Source organism: Myodes glareolus, chromosome 20, assembly GCF_982192425.1.
Source record: "Myodes glareolus chromosome 20, mMyoGla1.1, whole genome shotgun sequence".
Taxonomy (NCBI): domain Eukaryota; kingdom Metazoa; phylum Chordata; class Mammalia; order Rodentia; family Cricetidae; genus Myodes; species Myodes glareolus.
This window is the reverse complement of record NC_142045.1, coordinates 30,594,380-30,618,000: the sequence shown is the minus strand read 5'-3', so window position 1 is coordinate 30,618,000 and position 23,621 is coordinate 30,594,380. Positions and strand designations below refer to the sequence as shown.

General features: G+C 40.2%; 1 protein-coding gene across 4 annotated transcripts in view; it reads left to right on the top strand.

The window, feature by feature from the left end:
* Postn (periostin) overlaps positions 1–23,240 on the top strand; it is a 30,700-nt gene extending 7,460 nt beyond the window's left edge. Inside the window, exons 5-23 of one of the 4 annotated variants that reach the window (XM_048424687.3) lie at positions 1,586–1,750; positions 2,597–2,743; positions 3,183–3,324; positions 3,781–3,993; positions 4,565–4,699; positions 5,554–5,702; positions 6,904–7,040; positions 8,143–8,273; positions 8,733–8,863; positions 8,954–9,056; positions 9,165–9,232; positions 9,547–9,592; positions 12,161–12,241; positions 15,216–15,305; positions 16,159–16,248; positions 16,908–16,985; positions 17,344–17,427; positions 21,022–21,066; positions 22,456–23,240. In XM_048424687.3, the coding sequence (XP_048280644.3) occupies positions 1,586–1,750; positions 2,597–2,743; positions 3,183–3,324; positions 3,781–3,993; positions 4,565–4,699; positions 5,554–5,702; positions 6,904–7,040; positions 8,143–8,273; positions 8,733–8,863; positions 8,954–9,056; positions 9,165–9,232; positions 9,547–9,592; positions 12,161–12,241; positions 15,216–15,305; positions 16,159–16,248; positions 16,908–16,985; positions 17,344–17,427; positions 21,022–21,066; positions 22,456–22,493 (2,073 nt within the window). In that variant the 3' untranslated portion in view covers positions 22,494–23,240. The remainder of the gene's footprint in view (positions 1–1,585; positions 1,751–2,596; positions 2,744–3,182; positions 3,325–3,780; positions 3,994–4,564; positions 4,700–5,553; positions 5,703–6,903; positions 7,041–8,142; positions 8,274–8,732; positions 8,864–8,953; positions 9,057–9,164; positions 9,233–9,546; positions 9,593–12,160; positions 12,242–15,215; positions 15,306–16,158; positions 16,249–16,907; positions 16,986–17,343; positions 17,428–21,021; positions 21,067–22,455) is intronic. The other 3 variants (XM_048424688.3, XM_048424689.3, XM_048424690.3) reach the window with 3 other exon arrangements.
* The last annotated feature ends 381 nt before the right edge of the window (positions 23,241–23,621 follow it).

The window sequence follows — 23,621 nt, the reverse complement described above, 5'->3', positions numbered from 1 at the left end:
CATTAATATTTCCTCTCCAAAGACGATGTGGCTATGTAAATAAAGGATACCAAAAATGTCAGTCATTTCTTATCTCCATAAATGCCTGCATTTCTCTAACTCTTCCCCCGATAACAGGCAGAATCGATGTCAACATTCAGACTTAAAAACTGCAAGTGACCCCGGCTCTCCCATCTCAGTTCCTTCAACATTACCTAATCAGAAGATTATCATGTTTGTCTGTGGTAATCCTCCTTGTGCTTTTGCTCCTGGATAATCTTACTCCTTGATTGGCTTTCCAGAAGCCAAGCCCGATCGCTGAGTCCTAGCCCTTCACACTCTTCAGTTTAAGTGTTGATTTGATTTACTCCTTCCCCGGTTTTCGCAGAATCGTGCTGTCAGTGCATATTTCAATCATTACCTGAGGAATATGAAAATGTGTCCTAATGGAATGGTTATGAGCTGCTTGCCCAGCAGTTACTCTGTCAGCTTGCAGGATGACATCACACTATCCCCACCCGTTTTAGTCTTACCTGCTTCTGAAGCACATGCACCTCCAAATCACTCTGACAAAGTAGCTGCATCCATCGCTGGAGCCAGGAAAGCACACTGTCCTTCTAGGCTCTTTGTATCTGCATTTTATCTACGTGACAAGTGCAAGGACATTCTCCTTTCCATCACTGCGCTCACTATCTCATGAGCACAGCAAGGTGTGAGGCACAGGCTTGGGAAGTGATGGTTAGGAACAAGCATAAAACCTTTGCGAAAGCTCAGGTGATCACAAGGGTGGTGGCGCATGCCTGGAATTAATTCTAGCATTCAGGAAGCCCAGTCAGAAGCACTGCCATGAGTTTGGGGCTAGGCTGGACTACATGATGAGACACAGTCTCCAAAAGACAAGCATAAAACCCACAAAAGCCTCAAGTGTTGTATGCAAATATCATAGCATGTTGAGTACCTGACATCACAATCTACTTACATTGTGAGTGTCTGATGATGTTACATTCCTGGTTATTAGCCTATCTGAAGATTGTCTTGAAAATTTTATTCCTAAAAACGTACAAGAATTCTATCACAATTAGGGCCCTTCACTAGCTACGTGAAATTCCAAAACTCCTCAATCAGTTGGAATAATATAATTATGTTATTTGGGTCAATTTTCTATGATCAATTGATAATTGAATCAGAAGGCCACAAAAGAGTAGAAATGGGGCTGGAGAGATGACAGTTAAGAATGCTGTAGAAGACTCAAGTTCATTGCTAGCACCCACATCAGGCTGGTCACAACCACTTGTAACTCGAGCTCCAGACACTTTTGGGCACTCTCATACACATGGTGAGTGCACACATGCACACACATACACATATATACACACAGACACACATACACACTCATACACATATATACACACAGACACACATACACACACATGCACAGGCAGGCAGGGAGGAATACATGCATGCACACACACATACAGACAGACACACACGCACACACACATGCATGTAGACACACATGCACACACACACACAAATAATCGTTTTTTAAAGGGGAGAACTTCAGTAGTAAACTAAAACAAAAGAACTTTTATTGAATTCCTCCTAGGACATTCGCAGAGGACTGGAGAACAATGTCAATGTCGAGTTGCTGAATGCTTTACACAGCCACATGGTTAACAAGAGGATGTTAACCAAGGACCTGAAGCACGGCATGGTGATTCCATCAATGTACAACAATTTGGGCCTTTTCATTAACCACTATCCCAATGGGGTAAGTTTTATTCATTAACTTTACATTTCTAAGGCATGTTTTCCCTAAATCTATCTGTTCCCTCGTTAGGACCTTCACAGAAATGATAACGTATTTGTCACCATAATGTAAATACTTGCATTATTTAAAAGAAAACAACTTAGCCTTGTGAAATTTCAATCCAATTGACTCCTCCTAAGGACTGAATGATTGACAGTTGGGAGTCACCGTGTATTAAATGGTTTCTTATAAACAGTGAAATGCACACTTAAAAGTGCGGTGACTGTCCTGTCGCCGCTCTCTGGACGCTATGCTGATTGAGAGTCTTGAGTTTTTGAGTTAGTTAGACTATGGCAAACTGTCATCTCAAGGTTTTTTCCAACATTCAAACTTCCAGAGGAGAAAAAAATTCCAATGATGAGACAATGCAACTTATTGTTCAGTAGGTCGCATGACAGTCTTGCAATGGGAATTTTTATTCCTCTCTCAGAACTTATTTCAGAGCTAATTAGAATTATTTACAGTTTTTGACCATCATTAGAAATAGTATATACCTATAGTAAAGAAAAAAAATAAAATCATTAACTCAAATAAAGGAAACTACTGGCCTTGGATCTCCTGAAATGCTTTTAATTGATTGGGGTTCCGAACAGTTTTGCTTTTTTGTTTGACAAGACTCAGGTCTTAATTCACAGCCTTGGCCCTCGGCATGTAGGGTCTGTACACTGTACCTACTAGGTCCCCAGATTATGCGCTTAGCACGTAGACACTTTACACCGTACTTACTGGTACATTGGGGTGCGAAAATCACCCTGGTGGCTTAGCGATCAGCACTGGATCTGATTTTTTGTTTTCAAACGACTGCAGGTTGTCACTGTGAACTGCGCTCGAGTCATCCACGGGAACCAGATCGCCACAAATGGGGTGGTCCATGTCATTGATCGTGTCCTGACGCAAATTGGTACCTCCATCCAAGACTTCCTCGATGCGGAAGACGACCTTTCATCGTTCAGAGTAAGAACCGGGGCAGGTTCCCCTGAGTCGCTGAAAGAGAAGGAAGATTCCCTTTCTGGCAAGATCTGCAGACTGCAAAAGTGCTATTCAACAAATCTGGCAAAGTGTAACAATATATTCCATGAAATAACCATTTCCACTTCATAAATATATTATTTAGCAATAATATATTGGATATGATGGTAAATAGGCTTGGCGTGTGAGTACAGTGTGTTTGGGGTCTTTAGAACATGTTGATTCAGTGACTGAACCTGTTGCTGAATTTTGCTACTGTCAGATAAATACTGGCAGATTTTCCTTTCTAGCCAACGGTGTGAAAAAACTGGGGAAGACGTCATCGGTTGGACCAAAAAGTAATAGTTTAACGATCTAACACACGGAAATGTCTCTGGTGAGGCTGTCACTTCCCTCCTGATAGCCTAGGACATTTGTGTTTCAGGCGGCCGCCATCACCTCCGACCTATTGGAGACCCTTGGGAGAGATGGTCACTTCACGCTCTTTGCGCCCACCAATGAAGCTTTTGAGAAACTCCCACGGGGAGTCCTAGAAAGGATCATGGGAGACAAAGTGGCTTCTGAAGGTAGGAAAACGTCTTCCTCTCATGGAGACCTAGGATGGAGGCAACGGGAAAAGAGCCATTTATGGCCGATAATGGCAGTTGTGATAGGAAAGACCAGAAGTGTTTAACATGAGGTGCTCTAGAAAACATCGTTTAAAAGATGGAAAAAAATACCCAAGTATCATTCTTGATAAAAACAGTTGCAAGGTTGCAGCCTTTCATGCTGCTTCCGAGCAAACAAGTTACAGATGTTACGAAAGGTTAACAAGGGCTCATATTCTCTTCTCCTTTTTAATAAGCTAATCTGTTCCTACTGAAGCAATGATTTAAAATGGCCACTTTCCTAGAACCTGTATAGTTAAGACTTTAGAATTTCAAGTCTTAGATCTGTGTCATGTGCCCTTGGTAGATGCATAATGTAAGGATCAAATGTTTCCCTTGACCAGAAGTTGACTCCCTTCCCCCTTCTCTCCCCAGCTCTCTTGAAGTATCACATCCTAAACACTGTGCAGTGTTCCGAGGCTATCACGGGAGGAGCTGTGTTTGAAACCATGGAAGGAAACACGGTTGAGATAGGATGTGAAGGGGATAGCATCTCCGTCAATGGAATCAAGATGGTGAACAAGAAAGACATCGTGACAAAGAATGGTGTCATCCACCTGATTGACGAAGTCCTCATTCCTGATTCCGGTGAGCAAGGCCTCCCAATCATCACCCTGTTACTTGCCAGTTAATGTGTTTGGAGAGTAAGTCCATAAAGAGCTAGTGAGCAGTCTATAAAAGTACACCCAGCAAAGAGACTGTGTGCTCACCGAGTGCCAACGCCAAGGCCTGCGCAGTCATGGGCAGCCCGTGCAGGACGTTGGCCTGGAATCTCATCTTTATGAAAGGTTTTCACACTGCTAGTGTGTTTCTTGGCAATAAAAGGAGAGATAATGATGGTAGACTTCTGGTAAAGGAACGGGTGTGTGACTCACAGTGTAGAATGAGCTGAAAGGTGAGAATTGGGGGTTAAAGAAAACCACACTAGAAAGCTATAAAGACAGAGAGAAAAATTCCCTCTAAAGTTACTTGTGCTGGTCAAGTCCCCCACTGGGAAGAGAGACTCTTCATACTAAGGCGGCCAAGGATGTTTTACTAGATTGGCGCTCGAGTAAACAGCTTACAAGAGTAGAAGAGAGCCAGGCGTTGATTTACGAACCCTGGGATGAGGATCATAACAATGACGACATTGTTGAGATGGCAATGGTTTATTTTACAGCCAAACAAGTCATTGAGCTGGCCGGGAAGCAGCAAACCACTTTCACAGACCTGGTGGCCCAGCTAGGCTTGGCGTCCTCTCTGAAGCCAGACGGGGAGTACACTTTGTTAGCACCTGTGAACAATGCCTTCTCGGGTAAGCGCTGAGCTCTGCTGCTTCTCCCTCCCTGGGGGACCGTGGTTATTCTGAATCCAAAGTCTTAGATAGTTTACAAAATATTAATGAGGCTTTTGCAGTCTGGAGGGAACAGGTGTCAAATTATAAACTCATAAGAAAACGAGAGACAGTTGCTTCTGGATCATGATGGGAAGTACATTTTTCACCTAGTTATTGCTACTCACTGACGATATTTAAAACACATGCTGAGGTCTGTTCTAAGAACTTACTTCACAGGAAGATATATAAATTTTGAGGAAAAGTTTAGTGACCAAAAGTCAAACATGCTAATGTTTTTCAAGTACCAAGTTGAAGTATATGAAATTAGTAATTAGAGAAATTAGAATTTCTAGAAATACCAACATCTCCCTTAGACGAATACTGTGTGTATTCTAAGCCACGTTTTGGAGTGTGTGTGCTTTGACCCCTTGAACAACAATAAGCACAAACTTACAAATGGCTCATCATAGCCACCCACGTGACTAATGGGCACCTAATTGTCAGGAAAAAAAGGAAAGAAGAAACAAAACAAACAAAGAAAAACCTTGGCCACTATAAAGATTTGGATTTTGCCGATGACCATCATGAAAATAAACAGTCTCCTATGTAGATGGAGCCATCGTTTGCTCAATAAGAGCTTCATGATCATAGTTTGGGGTGGCAGGCCAGCTTGTACTGACAGATGGCCTTGCTGGCCTCGGGTATTTAGCTAATTTTTATGATGTGGGCGAGGGACACGCATGAAGAACACGAGAGATGCCTACTTTCAGGTTTCTCCTCCAGCCATGTTGCTCAGATACAATAATGTTCCTTCCCAATGGATTTTTTCACAGATGACACTCTGAGCATGGATCAGCGCCTCCTTAAGCTAATTCTGCAAAATCACATATTGAAAGTAAAAGTTGGCCTTAGCGATCTCTACAACGGGCAGATTCTGGAGACCATCGGAGGCAAACAGCTCCGAGTCTTTGTGTATCGCACGGTAAGTGGGTTGGACCAGGGTCTACTGCGTCTCTATACTGGCTTGAGCGTCACCTGGCATGTGCTGGTCCAAGAGCCACAGGGAATGTTCCTCAGACCTTTGTGAAGGTGATTATAAAATTTAATGTCCATCTGATCAGAGATGAGGACAGCTCGGAGAAAGACGATGAGGGGGGCATGCCGATGTGCTGTGTATGACAGATAATTAACTTTTGTTTCCATGACCAAGTAACTATGTTCTGAAATATTCATTTAAATTTTAGAAAAGTCCTTATAAAGTCAATGTTTGCCTTGTAGATTACCTTGTAGTTTACAGGGCAGATTTTATGCTGAGTCACACATGTAGGGTATCCCTATTATGGTATCTCCATTCAACCATGGAGTATCATTTGAGGGATTTTCAAGATGAATTTATAAAGGCCCATACAGAGTTCTGGACCCCATGAAATGAATTGGAAGTACTATATCCTGTGGGAAATTTCCTAGAAACATTGACTGTCAGTATGACAACGCAGCCAAAAGGCTTTCTGGGGAGGAAAGCATCACCTACAGACTGATGTGGACCATGGTGGCTCTTCACTAAGGCTTCACAATGGCAAGGCACACATTTTAAATAGTTAAGAAAATCACTTCACTCTAAATTATACATGTACATATATTAAGTTACACATATACACACGTTGAATCATACATATGCATACGGCAAATTATACACGCGCACACATTAAGACTTCTGCTTACAGTAAATTGTATATGCACATATATTAAATTAAGCTTATGCATTTATTAAATTTTTAAACTGGAAATAAATTAAGGTCCAGACATATAAGACATATATATGTCTTACTGCCAAGAAAACGTTAGTAGATGCAAGGATTACAAGAAGTACTGAATTTTGGAATATTTATAGCCTATTATCATAAAGAGTTACAGAGAAGCTAAACATGAAACAGGACAACAGAAAATAAACGGAAGTAGAATTTTATGTGGTCTGTGTTCTACTGACAGAATGCACAGGTCTGAGGCATAAGGCAGCTTGGCTAGTGGTAGGAATGGCTGAGAAGTCACAGGAAAGTTGTATGACATTACAAACAAGAAAGAAGCTCTCTTCTCTGGCCCTCATCAGTCTACTGGCCTCTTGGAAGGGCTAGCTCAGATGGAGCACAAGAAAGGGCATCATGTTTCTTCCTTCCCTCGGCCAGGCTATCTGCATTGAGAACTCCTGCATGGTGAGAGGAAGCAAGCAGGGAAGGAATGGTGCCATTCACATATTCCGAGAGATCATCCAACCAGCAGAGAAATCGCTGCATGAGAAACTGAGGCAGGATAAGCGCTTTAGGTAAGTCTCCCAGCTGTACCTGCACAAAAGAATGAGCGCTATTGGAGCTATCCAAAGAAGCATCCAGCTCACAGTACTGCTAACTCCGGTGATACATTGGCAACACAACCCCAACACCCAAGGCTCCACAAACATCACAGAAGAAAGAAGGAAAGGTTGTAGGAGCTGGATCTTTGCTGTGAGACAATATTGTCTATATATGACAGAGAAGTACACTCAACAACAGCGTGGCCACGTAACTAAGACCTTCACAGTGACAATGCCAGGTGACACATCAGTGTGAATGAGGGACATTTCGTGAGGCCACACCCCTAGATTGGGAATCACAGGCATTCATGGCTAATGAGAGAAGGGGACTCAACCTTCGGCAGTGAGGAGTCACCTAATAGGTTATCTAACTCTTGACCAGCCGTAAACCTGTGTATATATCAGCAACACTAAAGGGACTCATCAGACTCTGTGTGTGTGTGTGTGTGCGTGCGCACGTGTGAAAGAGAGAGAGAGAATAATTAAGGAGCACAAGGTCCTGGGTTTGAAGAGCCAGGGGAGGTGGCAACACAGGAGGGGGCGATGAAGAGGGGACAATGATGTAAATACAACTCTCAGGGATGAAATTCTAAAAGGAATCTAAAAAATTAAAGTGGAAAAAATACATGCAAATGTTTTAAAACGAATACGTGCTTTCAGAGCTATTTGTTCTGTTCCTGAGGATTCAAAGTATGATTTCGTGGATAGAAAAAAACCTTAAAGTCTGACTTACTCCTTGAGATTTTTTTTAATTGTTTGTTTAAAAATGGTAATATACAAAAAAAACCCCTCTTCAATAAAGTATCAAGTGAAACAAAATTTTATGTCACATAAAATGTGACTTTGATAATGTGATTTTACAAGAAACGCAGAGGTGGAGAAATATATAAATTATTTTAACCATTTCCCCATTAGACATCTTACTTTACAGGGACATTGCATTTAATCCCACGAAAGTGTGCGAGGTGGTTTCTCAGTTTCCAGACCACGTGGATTCCACCCTACTCTATACCGTGCAGTTGAGTGAACCTACATCTGACGCATAGCAAATTAAATGTACTTTCTCTGCTCTCAGCATCTTCCTCAGCCTCCTGGAAGCTGCGGATCTGAAAGATCTCCTGACACAGCCCGGAGACTGGACCTTGTTTGCACCAACCAACGATGCCTTCAAGGGAATGACAAACGAAGAGAAGGAGATTCTGATCAGTGAGTAGTGGCGGGCCCCAGATATTCACCCCTCATTAAGAAACTAGGCTCTTCCTCCAGGTTTTCCGCGCATATTTAAGAAAATAAATCCCCCCAACCAACCGCCCTGGTTTCCTTAACAAACTTTGGTTTCCTTTACCATGCTTGGGACGCAAGGAAAGCCATTTATTAATGTTCATTCATAAACGGCCTATTGCCATACCATAATTTATTGAAAGACACACAATTGTATGGTATAAAAGAGAAATGTCATAGTTTCAAGACTAATTGGCAAGTTTGAACTGATTGAAATGACTAATATTTTGATAAAGCATTGGCATCAACTTGAAAAAATTTTGACATTGTGAGAAAACAGAGAACTGGGAAAACAGAAACAAGGAAGTGTTTTATTCCTTAGTCTTGTATCAAAATATCAGAGCAGCAACGTATTATTAAAGCAACACCTGTCTTTTCTTGCAGGAGATAAAAATGCTCTTCAGAACATCATTCTCTATCACCTGACCCCAGGAGTTTACATCGGAAAGGGCTTTGAGCCTGGAGTCACCAACATCCTGAAGACCACACAGGGAAGCAAAATCTACCTGAAAGGAGTAAGTTACTCCAAGGGATTTACACAGTACTTATCGTGATTAAGTGGCTTCCAGATAGTTTCTCCTTAACATCACCCCTTCTTTTGAAAGGTAAACGAGACTCTTCTGGTGAATGAATTGAAGTCCAAAGAATCTGACATCATGACAACAAACGGTGTCATTCACGTCGTAGACAAACTCCTCTACCCAGCAGGTCGGTACTGACTGCATGTATTGATGGATGGGAAACTGTTCAACGTGAACTGAGTGTTGATCACCCATTCATTTCCTTACCATATCCATTGAATATTTATCTCCATAGACATCCCAGTTGGCAATGATCAGCTCTTGGAAATTCTGAACAAACTGATAAAATACATCCAAATCAAGGTACAGAATGCTGTTGGATTTTACTTCTAGTTTGTTGAGCAGATGTTGTATGGCTAATATAAAAAACTAGAAATTCGTGTAGTATAGTATTAGTATAATGTAGAAAGCATGGAAAATGTAACATAGCCCATATACTTAGCCGTGGACCATTTTATAATCTTAAAATATTTAGTAGCAAACCTGATGGTTGTTACAGCACCTGACCTGACTTCAATTCTACTGAGTGCCCTTAGCTGTTTTTATTTTAGTTAGAATTATAGGATCCCTGGTGTACAATACATTGTAGGTTACTAAACAAACGCATTTGTTTTTAGTTCGTGCGTGGAAGCACCTTCAAAGAAATCCCCATGACTGTCTACAGTAAGTATATGAAAAGTGTGGGCTACAAATGGGGATGATGTGCAAGCAATATATATACATACAGATATTATGTAGAAATATATACGTCTTTATATATATGTGTATATATATACAAAGACTGCTGATAATCTGGTATTTAGAACTCCAAATCCTGTAATACTCATTGTCCTTCAAATCTTGAGACCTGGAAGAAGCCTCACAGGCTTGGTCTCACCCTCCAATTCTGTACATCCACTTCTAATTGGAAACAAGAAAGATGCATTATCAGAGAGTAAAGACATGCTCTAGAATGAGGGAAAATAAACGAAAAGGGCATACACAAGGACAGACTGCTAGAGCTATCCGGAAATGTTAACAAGTGGGCACAGGATAGCATCACAAAGGATTGTCACTCATTCTGCCCTGGGCCTAAGCCATGCACGGGAAGATGTGCAGACAAGTCCTAATTCTTAGGATATGCTGGTTCAGAAGCAACCACATCCAAAACCGGGCAAAGGAACCCAAATGATTGTTTGTTAGCCACTACACTACCAGATTATCAAGATCAAAGTTCAACTACTAAACAGTGGCAAAAGACGTTTCTCTCTCATCGTAAATTCTGCTGTCAATCGTCTGATAACTTCTTCATTATGGTCCCCCCCCCCATTTCTTTCGCTGCAGCTTTTAAAGCTGAAGTTTCTTTCCATTTTGTTTTGACTCTGCCACGAAACAGCCAAGTATGCTAAAACATGACTTTATTCACCTTTATTCTGACTAGAAATGTATTTTACTTTATATCATGAACATTAAGTTATCTATTTATGTACATTCCCCTTAATGTTAATGATAGACATGAGAAAGGAGAAAAAGTCAATACCTGGAGCAAAACAAAATGTCTGCTTCTCTTCCTGATAATACCTCTGCAATCCCGGGGCCAGGCTCTCAGAGATGTCTTAGGGATTTCTTTCCGTTGGAATCATGATGATTTAGCATGCTCTAAATTCCAGCCATGGAAAAAGACACCGTATAAAAATAGCAGGGTTCTCATGGCCTTCATTCATCAGATATGAGACTCTCCCATGCTATAAATCTTTACAAAACTCTTGTTTGTCTTATCCATATGGGTTCCACTATTGGCTGCATATGACAACAAAATATTTTGCTTGTAACGAACCAAACTGTTGTTCTAGTATTACATAAATTATGTTTTCAAAATTATGCAAACCTAGTAACTTGCCAGCCCACTCATGCGCTGTAAGCCGCTCTGGGTTTACAGCCCTGTGTGGGCTATTTCACATAGAGGGGCAGAACTGATTGAAGCAAAGACTCCACTTCCAGGTTCATTTGTCACCTTGTCTCTGCTATTTCTTCAGTTTTATTGTTGCTCATTTTTCTTCTCCCCCCAAAATACCACACATTTTACATTTTTTATTGGAGAGTGCGCTTTGTTATAAGTTGTCAACTCAAGATATTTTATGTAGAGAAGGACAGAAAAAAATCAGGAAAATTTTAGATCTGCCCAAATGAATTAAGCCTTCACAAAAGCAAAACTACCAACCAAGTCAAGATTCAGACATTCAAATTCCTCGACACCATGCATCACCTTTAAAATTGATCAATTATTCCACTTTAACAATAGCAACAGAGAAATCTGTGTGCTCCAGGGGGAAAGTCCTGTGTAGCAGAACCACTTGCGAGATCAAGAAAACCACGGATTTAATACACTGTAGAGTTTTATACTTTGAATTTTCAAGAGAGAGCCCATGGTTGGAAAATAGTTCCCCTAAAGGCCTAGCACACACCGCAGTTCAGAAGGTCGGCACAGCTTAGCCTGTGAGAGCCAGGGCTGAGACTGTTGGGAAGACACGCTGTGCTACTGACTCTTGGTCACAGTTGTGACAAAATGTCAAGAGACCTGTAGCTCTGATGAACTGGCTCATGCGGCAAACTGTACCACTGAAACCTCGCTCAGGAGGTGATAAACTTTCACCACAAAATCTTTGCGTGGAAACTGCCTTAAAACTATCCTAACGAGGCTGAAAATTAAATAGTGACCACATCCTATTTGTTGCAGAAAGCTCATGACTTCCTGGCTGAAATTTATTCTCCTCTAGAATCGTGAATGATCTTCCATATTTTCTTCTCTGTGCCAAATGCATGGGAGTTCTTCAAGGGCCTTTTTCTTCCCATAGCCTTCTTTTAACTGAGAGAGAATCTGACAGTGCAATTTGAGTTATCGTGAACTGCATGAAATTAATCATGTTTATTTGTCTTCTGTTGCTACGCAGCCAGTTTTCAAGAAGCACAATGGAAAGTCAGTGCATTAGTGCTGCGGTTCATAGCAGTAGATTTCTAGGTAGAATGCGTCATTTAGTTAGTGCCTCCCCCCTCTGGAACATAGTCAAGCCACTGGCCTGCAGGATTCAGCATCTGGACACGAGAAGACATTAAGGCGCTGTGAATATTTCCGGTGATTGCCTGAACCTAATCCCATAGCTGATAACTTAGCACCATAGAAAGGCCAAAAAGGACAACTTCCTCTGAGTTGTTTCTGTGTAAGCTTCCTTCATGCTCCACTTTTGTTTGCAGCAACTAGAATTATAACCAAAGTCGTGGAACCAAAAATTAAAGTCATTCAAGGCAGTCTTCAGCCTATTACCAAAATCGAAGGTAAAAACCAACATCCTCCGTGGTTCCTTCCATTCTGAGAGAGAGTGCCATGCAAACAATTCATTTCTCTGAATAGACCTACATTCTTTTGTAAACTAACATGCTAAGTATTTCTTTACAAACGGCATGCTTGTGTAATTGCAGGTTGTGGAGCGCAATGCGTTCTTAAAGCAAAGTAGATGGTGCAACCCTAATATTTTCAGTACATTTGCTTGTATTTATTTTCAATTAATTGAGGTTGTGTCGACACTAGTACCCAGATAATCACTTCACAAATTAACCTTTAACATTTTTTGCTGTAGATTCCTTCAGAAAATACACTTTTTTGTAGCTCTTTTTCCAACCACACACACACACACACACACACACACACACACACACTATCTTTTATGCCATTGAAAGAAAAATTTACAAAAATATGCAGGAATTTTTTTCCAGTGAGCAACCTAAGAGAGTATAGAAAATGTACATTAATGAAAGCCTTAAAAATTACAAACAGACAAGATATGCATTAAAATTTAGATTGCCAAAACAGAAAAAGAAATAGCGTAGTTTAGTGAGTCAAACCCGGGAGCCTACACTTTAACTCTGGACATATTATATATATATAATATATATATACCTCTCATATATATATATATATATATATATATATATATATATATATACCTCTCATATTTCAAATGTCACTTTTCTCTCTATATTTACTATGCTAGCTGATGTCGATCTCTTGGATATTAGCTTGATTTCAATCCTTTTTATTATCTCTAAGATCAAAACTAAGTACCAGAGTCCTTGTTTTTGCATGTTGCAGCAGTAATTTGCACAAAGAACATACCTGTTGTCATCTTTGTTCCATTAGAAAGATGAAAACAGTCTTTCCCAAGAGAGAGAGATTATGGGTTTAATTGAATCTTGGGAACACCATTGTTTTAATTATTCTTGGATTTGGGTTTGATTTTCAATCTGTGACAAATTTACATATGTCTCTTCCCTTTAAAGCAACCCTGACTTAAACTCATTGAAAACAAAAGGTTAATTCTCTGCTTGGCTAGCTATGGATCTATTTACTCTTAGGTCTACAGTTGAGTTAGCCTTTAAAAATCTGTGCTTCGCTTTTTAAAAAAAAAAAACAGCAACAACAACAACAAAAAACTCAATTCCAATCATTTCATTTTCTACCTGTTGATGAGGAGAAACTGAGATTTTAAGTAGAAATTAAATGTAAAAGGTTTTGCTACAGAATATGTTGATCATGTCAGTGAAAAATGATCAGATGATGTTAGACAAAGACATTAGATTTTTTTTTAAAGTCACTAAAATGTCACTCTAACGGATACGCGGCTTCCAAAACTAAAGCCATTCACGTGTGCCATGTCCCCATTTTCAAGGATTCTTCTCCTTCCCTGCTTCTTCATTCGACTCATGAATCCTCTCAGTCTTTGCCAGCTGGTTTTAGGTCATGGTTTCCTCAGTTGGGAGCATCCTTGAGTCAGACCACTTAGGTTCTTCCTCATTAGTATCTGGATGCAGATGGGGTCATCTCATCTGCGAATACTCTTTGATGTGAAACCAGAAAGCGATGCCTACTTCTGGGCAGCACAAGTGAAGAAGCCAACAGCCCTCTTGGCAACACCAGCAGCTCCCGTTCACTGCTCTCACGCCCTTCCCAGGGTTTGAACTTTGTGAATTCATTGATGCTTTATGAGCTTTTACTAAATGCATTAGAGTCCAAGACATGATTTTAGATTTTTTTTTTGGTCAAAAAGACACCAAACCAAAATTCAGAATGAAGAATAAGTCCACTAAAATTGAGCAATAGTCCCTGCACTGGATGTTCTCCCAAGCTGTCATCTGAATACACAAAAAAGAAGAGTTTAGTACAATTCCCTCCTGTGTAGTAATAGTTAATAATCAAAGGTGCTTCCAGAATTTCAATTCAACTTTTCTAAAGAAAAATCTCCTTAGGCAGAGTGCTAACTCATTTCCTTGTCGTGAGTCATTGTGTATACTTCCTTTTAAGGATTACCCTTCATGTTAGCCATCCCTAAGGGGCTCACATATAAAATATCACGGCTTGAAATACTTACAGTTTTCTCTCCCTATTACTTATTACATAGCTCTGGGTAGTGGTGTGCTTTGATGACTTCTCAGCAAACAAATCAATTTTCTCAAAGATAATTGATTATCGCTCCATTCAGCCAGTGAGAAGTGCAAGTTAAATGTACTGAACGGAATAATTCTCCCTCCTCTAAAAAACATCCCTGATCCACTAATGTAGCAGTAAGCTTCCTAACATTCCCGCTGATTTTCTCTGGGAACAAAATCATCCTGTAAGTCAAATGCAACCAGCCCGCTGTGCATTTGAGGGGCTGTGTAACTTAGTCGCTGTAGCTGTGTGCATCTTTCTCTTAGCCAGGGTAAGTACTCAAGTCAGTTTTCCTAGAAAGTCTAAAACACAGCATCTTCAGGGTAAGTATATTAGATTTTCTAATGTCCAGTCATGTGCTCTTAGATAAAAATATAAGGTCATAAGTGATAAAAAATTTAAATTAAATATTTTAGTAAAGATTGGCAGATGATATCCTATGGCAAAGTATGAGTTAAGCCAGTTGTCACTCAAGCGACTCCACTCTGTAATGCTGTCTGATTCCCAGAGAAAGCCACATAAAGTACTTGGTGTAATCATTCCTTACACGCGCTAACACAGACGACCATGTGCACAGCTTGCTCGCGCGCCACTGTCAATGCTGAGGCAGGTGGGTGGGGTGGCGGCGTTAACAAATGCAACTCAGTTGTTTGTTCTCTTAAATATATGTCTAACCTAAGGACAACGGGAAATGTTTAAAAATACTTTCATAAAACCAGAAACACCGAACTCTGAGCAACAAGAAATGTGGAGACAAACTTCTTATGGGGGTAAGGTAAGGGGCTGCTTTAAGGCACTAACCTGTCCCCTAAAATAATGTCTCAGGACCCGCCATGACTAAGATCCACATTGAAGGTGAACCTGAATTCAGACTGATTCAAGAGGGAGAGACGGTGACAGAGGTCATCCATGGAGGTACACCTTGTGCCTTTTCTTCTATCTAGGTGGCATCCTGTGACATTTGAAAAGAGAGTTGGTTTAGAATTGTCAAACAGCTGATTTTCTCCTGGTTTTCATTTTACCTAGGCATTTTTTACTAGGTCTGAGTTCATCGGTGATATAGCACAGCTTATCTTTAAGTGGGTTCAGTCATAGTTTAACAGTGAAGTTCCTGGACCCCTTCTTATGAATATGCAAACAGTAACCACGAAGTATAATGATTACAATCATGTAAACACAAAAAGACATGTTGTTCTCAGGACAGAAGGGGGCTGGGTTTTACATAAGACTCTGGTAATATGGGCTGGTGTGGTGGGTTGGTAGGAAAAGACAGCTTCCCCCAAACCTGACGTCTGAGTTCAATCCCTGGGTTCCACATGCTAAAAGGACCAAGCTTCTGACCTCCATGGACACACCATGGAGCTTCTCTCTCTCTCTCTCTCTTTCTCTCTCTCTCTCTCTCTCTCTCTCTCTCTCTCTCTCTCTCACACACACACACACACACACACACACACACACACACACACACTAAAACAAAAATGTAATAAACTTTTCAGGAACTGTGCTAACAAGCCAGCACTAGGTTTTACTGTAAGATTTCTTTTCCAATGGCAGACTCACCTTGCCAACTACCCCTGCCACTCACCTGAGTGCCAAAAGTTACTCAGACTGGTTGGAACGTATTCATAGTTGGTTCCGACAATGGCTACAACTGACTCTCAAACACAAGTGTTGTAAGAAGCGTGTCTTTGATTAAACTCTCCAGCTCTCCTAGGTATAAACACCGTAAGAGGGTAAATCACGTGTGGTTTTCTTTCTCTGCCTTCAGAACCAGTCATTAAAAAGTACACCAAAATCATAGATGGGGTTCCTGTTGAAATAACTGAAAAACAGACCCGGGAAGAGCGAATCATTACAGGTAATTTTTAATTCCATATGTGTGCTGTACTCATTATAAACACAAGTTATACAAACCCTAAAATATGTGCATTATATAAACTTAATCTTTGTCATAGTGACTATTAAAATTACTCTATTTCTCGTTTTCTTTTTGCAAAAAAATACAATATTCTAAATACATTGTCTATTTTTTATTCTAAAACGTTTTAGTAGATATATCCATAAACATGCATTTTTTACACAGTATTTACATATATGCCTTATGATATTCTGCCTCTAGCTTACAGCTTGTTACTGAGTTATTGTGTACTAAGAGGAATTTTCTTTGAGGTTCCATAAATGTTAAAATCTATACACTTTAACATTTTATACTAAGATGTATGAGTCTATCTAGAAGAATTGACAAATTCAGTAACTCTTTTTTTTCTCGCGTCTATGAATTAACCTAAAATTTTAAATTTAACATCTTATATATTTTATACTTAGACATTCTGCAGACACAGTCTGTGCCTCATATTTTAAAATCAACTTCCCTGGGGCATAGCCACATCCATCATTGGCATAGCACCTCTGCCTGCGCTTCCTAGGTTGCTGCCTGGCTGCAGCACACACCACGTGGCCCGGATTCTTTTCTGCCTTTTCAAAAGGAGTTTGAGCACTCTTGTTCCTTTCCTTTAGGTCCTGAGGTAAAATACACCAGGATTTCTACGGGAGGCGATGAAACAGGGGAGTCGCTGCAGAAGTTCCTCCAGAAAGGTCAGTAGGTCTGGGAACGCAAGAGTGCGGCGTTCCGCACTCGTCCCATTGGCTACAGTCAGCTTGAAGGCCTTGATCACGCTGTCCACGCCACCTTGCTCCAATGTTCATATTCCACACCAGCATAAGGCGTTTGTCCAAAACGGGGGGACGAGGCCAATGACGGTAACCGTGCAGATCATTTGCTGGTACGCTGATTAACAGACTGGCGAAAACACTACCCAACGCCAACACCAAAACCTTAAAAGGAGCTGAGAGGTGGTCTGGAGTTCTTTGTTGAGCAGGTGGCAGGATGTATCGGGTCAAATTCCTTTTCACTGAGTGAACCAATTTCTGCTGTGAACGTGTGTCCTCTCAGAGGTCTCCAAGGTCACAAAGTTCATTGAAGGTGGCGATGGTCACTTATTTGAAGACGAGGATATTAAAAGGCTGCTCCAGGGAGGTTAGTGAAACACCAACAACTAACCCGTAACAGGCGGCGGAGGAGGGCTTCCGCTTTTTAAAGACTGGGCGTGCAGGGCCGTTCCTTTGATTAGATGAAAAAGACGGCACAGTGAGCTGTCTTCAGCGTATTGACTGGCGCGCGTAAGTGGTCCTTCCCCAGAGTGATTGCTGGTTGAACAGTCTTTAAAAAGTTTCATGGTATCCACTGGGGAGCAATGAATACTGTTTTGCCTTGACACAGAAAATTGGGCAGATATTTTGACTATGTGAAAGACGAACGAGTTTGCTGGTAGAGAAGCCTAAATTTGAAAACTCGTTTCGTATTTCCAAAAACGTATTCAATGTCCCAGTGACAAAGACAGGCATGTTTGGGAAGTTTGTAGGTGCATAGATAAGCGTAAACAGTGCTTTTAGTGACTTGCATCTCAAAAACTGCATTCTTACGAATGAATATGCGTTTCTGCTTACTGTTTCAGTGATAATCTGTCCTCAAGATTATATATTCTTCAGCATATAAAATTAATCTTTGGAATATGGAATGCTCTTGGTCTGTGGCATTAAATGGACTTACTTTCAAAAGAAAAAAAAAGGATTCAAAATATACAAATGCTCTCCCGGTGATGGTTATTCAAACAAACAGAAATAAGAAAGAATTTAAAAGTTGTTTGACTCATTGACAGCCAAATAAATGCAATTTTAGTTCAATTTACTAACAACAAAACATAAGACTAAATACGATTCAGAATACAAGTAAAGAGATGTCTACACATATGCTCTTTGCAATATATTATGAATCAAGAAAGACTCCTGAAATTTGATGTTAATCTAAAATCCAGTTCAGATGGCTGTCTGCTTATAAGAAAATATAGCTCCTTTCTGGAAGTGATTTTTGCTTATTTGAATATAGATAACACTTCTGGATTTGTGACAGTGATTCCTTACTCAACCAACAATCCATTTTCTTTTCAGTATATATTCAGTATTTCTGAAAAAAACAAGATTTTCCTCCAGAAGGCAGGGAGCCTCTGGCATATTCCTAAGTAATAACGAAGCCAAACAGTCCTTGACAACAGAGTACAGGGCTCACTAAGTAACTCTCTGCCATAAAAACATAAAGGGCCTTGAAACGAGAGGGCATGGATTGTGAAATGTAAATTGAATTCTTTGTTTTTCTTTTTAACCCTTGCCATAGTCAGCAGCTTTGTAGAATGGCAATGCTTTTTAGAGAATTAATTAGAACTTTCCCCTACTTATATTATTTCATTCCCACAGGCTTACATTGTGGGTAAGTATGTTTCCCCTCCTTTAATTAATAATAATCCCAAAGTTTCCTTTGAATTAGCACTTAAACAGTAAATAATTGGTTTTCCCTCCCAGAATATATGTACTGCCTTTCAAGAAAATGCTGTTTCCTCTTTAATTACGAAAGCTATTGCTGTTTCTGTTTCTCTCGGAATTTCTTTCACTTCTCTGGATGTGAACCGCTCACAGATCTATAAGGCATGGTTTTCAAAGAGTGCCACTTTAGAAAGCTTAGTAAAATATTTCTAAGGATTTTTTTTCTTTTCTTAAAAAGGAGGATGTAGACTTGGGGAGATGACTCAGATGTAAAGAACATGTTCTGCTCTCTCAAAGTACTGGGATTTGGTTCTCAGCACCCACAAAGTAGCCTTCAACTGCCTGTAACTCCAGTTCCAGGGACTCTGGCACCCTCTTCTGGTTTCCACTGTCATTGCGCACACGTGATGCATATAAACTCACACATGTGCATACACATAAATAATAAATAAATGAATCTTTGTAGAGATTCACAACTTGAAATATAGTTACTAGTATATGGCCCTTAGCTGGAAAAGTTAGTCCTTTTCTATCTCTCTAAACATCAAGTTGCCTCTGAATCACAACCAGCCCCTTGACTTCAGGTATCTGCTTACCTCTCTGAGTCATTTCCGAAAGCTCTTTCATTTTGAGATATATGAGCATCTAGAGAGTAAACCCAGGCTTTGCATTTATTATCATTTCTTCCTAAGATGTTTCTGAACCTAACTGAATATTGATGATTTGGATGCTGCCAAGGCAGAATAATGATAATTGGCAAATCTCATTGTCAGACACCAGAAAATGTATGTAAAGGAACCTGAAAGCAGTTGTGCATTTGCAAAGGGGAACCTGGAGATTCTTCTTGATCCTGAAACCAATTTTGCGATTAAGAAGACTTAATAAGCTCACTACAAACCATACCTTTACTCGATGTTTAAGGTTGCACCCATCTCATTGTGATGAGACTTCATAAGCAATTATTTTATTATCAAATAAACCTGTAGATAAAGAAAATGTCTATTTGACGTGTAATGATGTAGGCTTTGTCATTCAAGGACATTTTCCTCCTGTCATCCAAACTCAAAAGGTTCTCTGTGGTTCTGTGTTTAACTAGAGTGTTAACACGAAAAAGCAAATGGTTACACAGAGAGCGGAAAGGTTGGGAATGTACTAAGATTGAAGCAAAGCTCATAAATTCTCTAAAATGTAGATTTTTTTCATTTGCTTGCTGTTGTATATCTGACACAATGCTTGCATCAATTTACAAAATTGAAAAAATTCCCAATAAAGAAAATCGTCTTTCTTGCTGAATATTGATACGATATAGAAAGCAAATAATATTTTAAAGAAAAGATGAAGGTAATCAGAAAAATGAAACCACCACAGGAACCAATCAGTCTTTAATCCCAAATACCCGCAAAATGAAGATAAAATGTAACCTTAGACTTAGTGGATAGTCACAGTAGAAGTTATATTAAAAGGATTAGAGAATTACTTTTCAACTATAAAACAGAAGTCATAGGAACATGTGAAACTCTTAAATACGAGAATGCCAGGGCTAGAGAGAGGCCTCAGTGTCTGAGAACCCTGACTGCTCTTCCAGAGGATCTGGGTTTGAGAATGAGCACACACAAGACAGCCTACAATGGTCTGCTGTAGGCTGAACAACTGAACTCTAGTTCAGTGGGTTCTGCATGCTCTGCTCTACAGACACTAGGCATACACGTAGTGCATAGACATCCAGACAGGTAAAGCACCCTATACATAAGGAAAAAAATTAAAGAAAAAATGAAAAGTTTTATTATTTGTAGCTATTTAATTTCGTAATGACTTCATAGAATGGGCCATAGAATTAGGGAGAGTGAACATTGAAATGCTTCTAAAGTGCTTATCGGTCTATAATGAGAATTGTTCAGAGGAATACATAAGACATATAACAACTGAAATATGGGTAGCTTTCTTAGAAGGTAGTGACACATTTTACCAAAAAGTCAGCAATATGAAAATCATTTATTCCATGCAAAAATTGTACAAATGAAGAGACTCCGAAGACACAACACAACACTCTGCTTTTGTGTTCATTCACGATGATGTGTGGGGAGTAGATAACCTCTCAGTCAGTGTCAGATTCTTAGGACCAGTAAGTTTAATCCTCTAGAACCCGCACATTTAAGCAATGGCTACTTACACTTTATACGTTGTCCTTGGCGATGGCCTCCTGATTTTTACCTGAAATCACAAGCTGATTCTAACTACAGATCTTTAATTTTAGACACACCTGCAAAGAAGATCCAAAGCAGCAGCAGAAGGGTTCAAGGTAAGGGCATCAAATATGCTAAGACGTGTTTGACTTGTTTGGCTGTGGTGTAAGTCACGTGGACTATGAAAGTTTGACCGTAAGCCAACCCAGTATATAAAACATTGACTCTAGCTGGGCGGTGGTGGCGCACACTTTTAATCCCAGCACTCGGGAAGCAGAGGCAGGTGGATCTCTGTTGAGTTCGAGGCCAACCTGGTCTACAAGAGCTAGTTCCAGGACAGGCACCAAAGCTACAGAGAAACCCTGTCTTGAAAAACAAAAAACAAAAAAAGAAGAATATTGACACTAAGTAATTGCATATGTTTTTGTTTTCCAGTTTTATTTTATTTCCATATTTATTCCATTTATTTTATTTCCAACGTTTATTGAGTTCCTGTGGATTTCACATCATGCATCCTGGTTCTGCTTATCTCCTTGTCCCCTTGCTTCTGCCCTCAGCCCATGCAACCTTCCCCCCCACCAAAATACAAAATTTAAAAGAAAACCTGAAAAGAAACCAAACAACAAAAGAAGAATCTTGTGTGGAAGCTGTAGTGTGGCCCATTGAGTCACAAAGTGTACCCTTTAGTCCATCCTTCTATACTTTTAAGTGCTCATTCCTATGAGTCTTTGGTCTAGTTCAAGGCCTCTGGTGGCTTTACTAGTATAATGGACTCTCTCCAAAGCTCCTCTTGGGTATCTCATTGTTGTACTAATACAGTAGAGATACTGCTGTTTCAGATCTGTAGGTTCATCCCCTTCGCTTGCTCCAAATGTTCATAGATGAGGTGGATGTTGGGGTGGACCAACTCATAGCTTTTGTTCTGGGTCTAGATGGGAGATGGGCTGATCAGTCCACCAGTTTTTGCTCATCATGGCTGCCCAGGTGAGCTCCTCTGCACTGCCTCAGATAACTCACCCAATGTAGCCTGCAGAAAGGAGCAGGGCCAGTTCTCCTGCTCTCCGGTCCTCAGACCTGGACCACTCACTCAAACCACCAGGACCAGGTCTACTGTTTTGTCCAGGCAAAGTGCAAGGCCCTCTCTTCCAACTGATGCAGGAGATAGGCGGGGGCACCAGCTCTCCTCTCATGCCCTCAAGGCTGGCTCAACTGCACCTCTGAATTGTATGTTTTTAAATAAAAGATTTATCATGAATTTCTTAGGGGCACACTTCCATCTTCTAGAGACTTAAAATCATAGGTTTTATACTTTCATACACTTTTAATTAAGGCATAATGTTTTTCTCACAATAAAGTGAAGATAGTATTCAGACAACATGATCTAAATAAATCTTCTTACAAGGAGCAAGGATCGCTTTGGACAGATTTGTGCACCGGGCAGCCCGGTCTTACCAGGGAGGTTTTGTCCCACTCCTATCTAACCACTGTCATTTCCTTCTACTCAGGATCTAGAAGACGATCGAGGGAAGGCCGTTCTCAGTGACAACCCGGAGTTCAGACAGCAGAGTTTATGTAACCAACAACCGGATTTTCAAGGGGAATTGTAAGAGCCACACTGATTTCAGAATCTGAAATGCCAACAAGCAGAGAAGATTTGTCAAGCAAGTCTGAACACAGATTTAATTCCTTTGTTTCTGAATGAGAAACATAAGGGAAACAGTAGTTAGTCTCCAGTGGGGTAGGAACTGAAAGACACATAGGACCATGCAGGGCTTTTATTATCTCAATGAGAAGAGTTCTGATTGACTTGGGAATCAACCGAAGATCAACCTAGCGGCCAGATCCACTGCAGCTGTGTCTTTGCTCTGTGAGCTCTTACCTCCTTGAGAAGAGAGAGGCTGAATGCTCTTCACAGAAAAAAACCAAAGCATACAGTTGACTCTCCATGGAAGGCTAGGCTGTCAAAAGGGGTGTTCAGTACACAAGCAAATGAACCAACCACGTTACAACCTGTGGCGTTACATATTTCTCATGCAATGTGGGTTTCCTGCTAAATTTTGTTAGTTTTACACTTGATTTATACTCTCGAGATGTTTGTCATATGCTTTTTGCAATACACATGTTTTGTCTCAAACATTTCAATAAAACCATTTTTCAGGTATAAAGAGAGTTACTTCAAATTGGGTAATTCAGAAAACTCAAGGTTTAAGTTAAAAATGAGTTTCGACTTTGGAATAGGACTCTACCTTTTTATTGTTAACAAGTACTCAATAAAGGAAATCAAATAAAATTAGTGTTGCTCAAAATTCTCAAAGTATTATGTGATATGAAAGATCACTACACAATGGGATAATTGTGAATTATTAATAATGTGTCTACTATAACCCCGGACCTGTGCTAAGTTGTCAAAATTTAGAAAGTTATCCTCCTCAAAAGGCAAAAAGTCAACCAGTTACTCATAATATAAAATAGGCTGAGATGAAAGAAACAGGCCATGCTACACACGACATCAGTTAACAATTCCTGAGCGTGGTGCAATGTGAGTCCCAGATGCCCTTCAAGAAACTGAAAGTAACCAGAGCATCAACTGAGTGCCATAGAAGAGGAACCCAGTGGTTTATCCAGAATGTCCCATTGTCATTCATTACCTGACACCAGTATCTAAAAAACA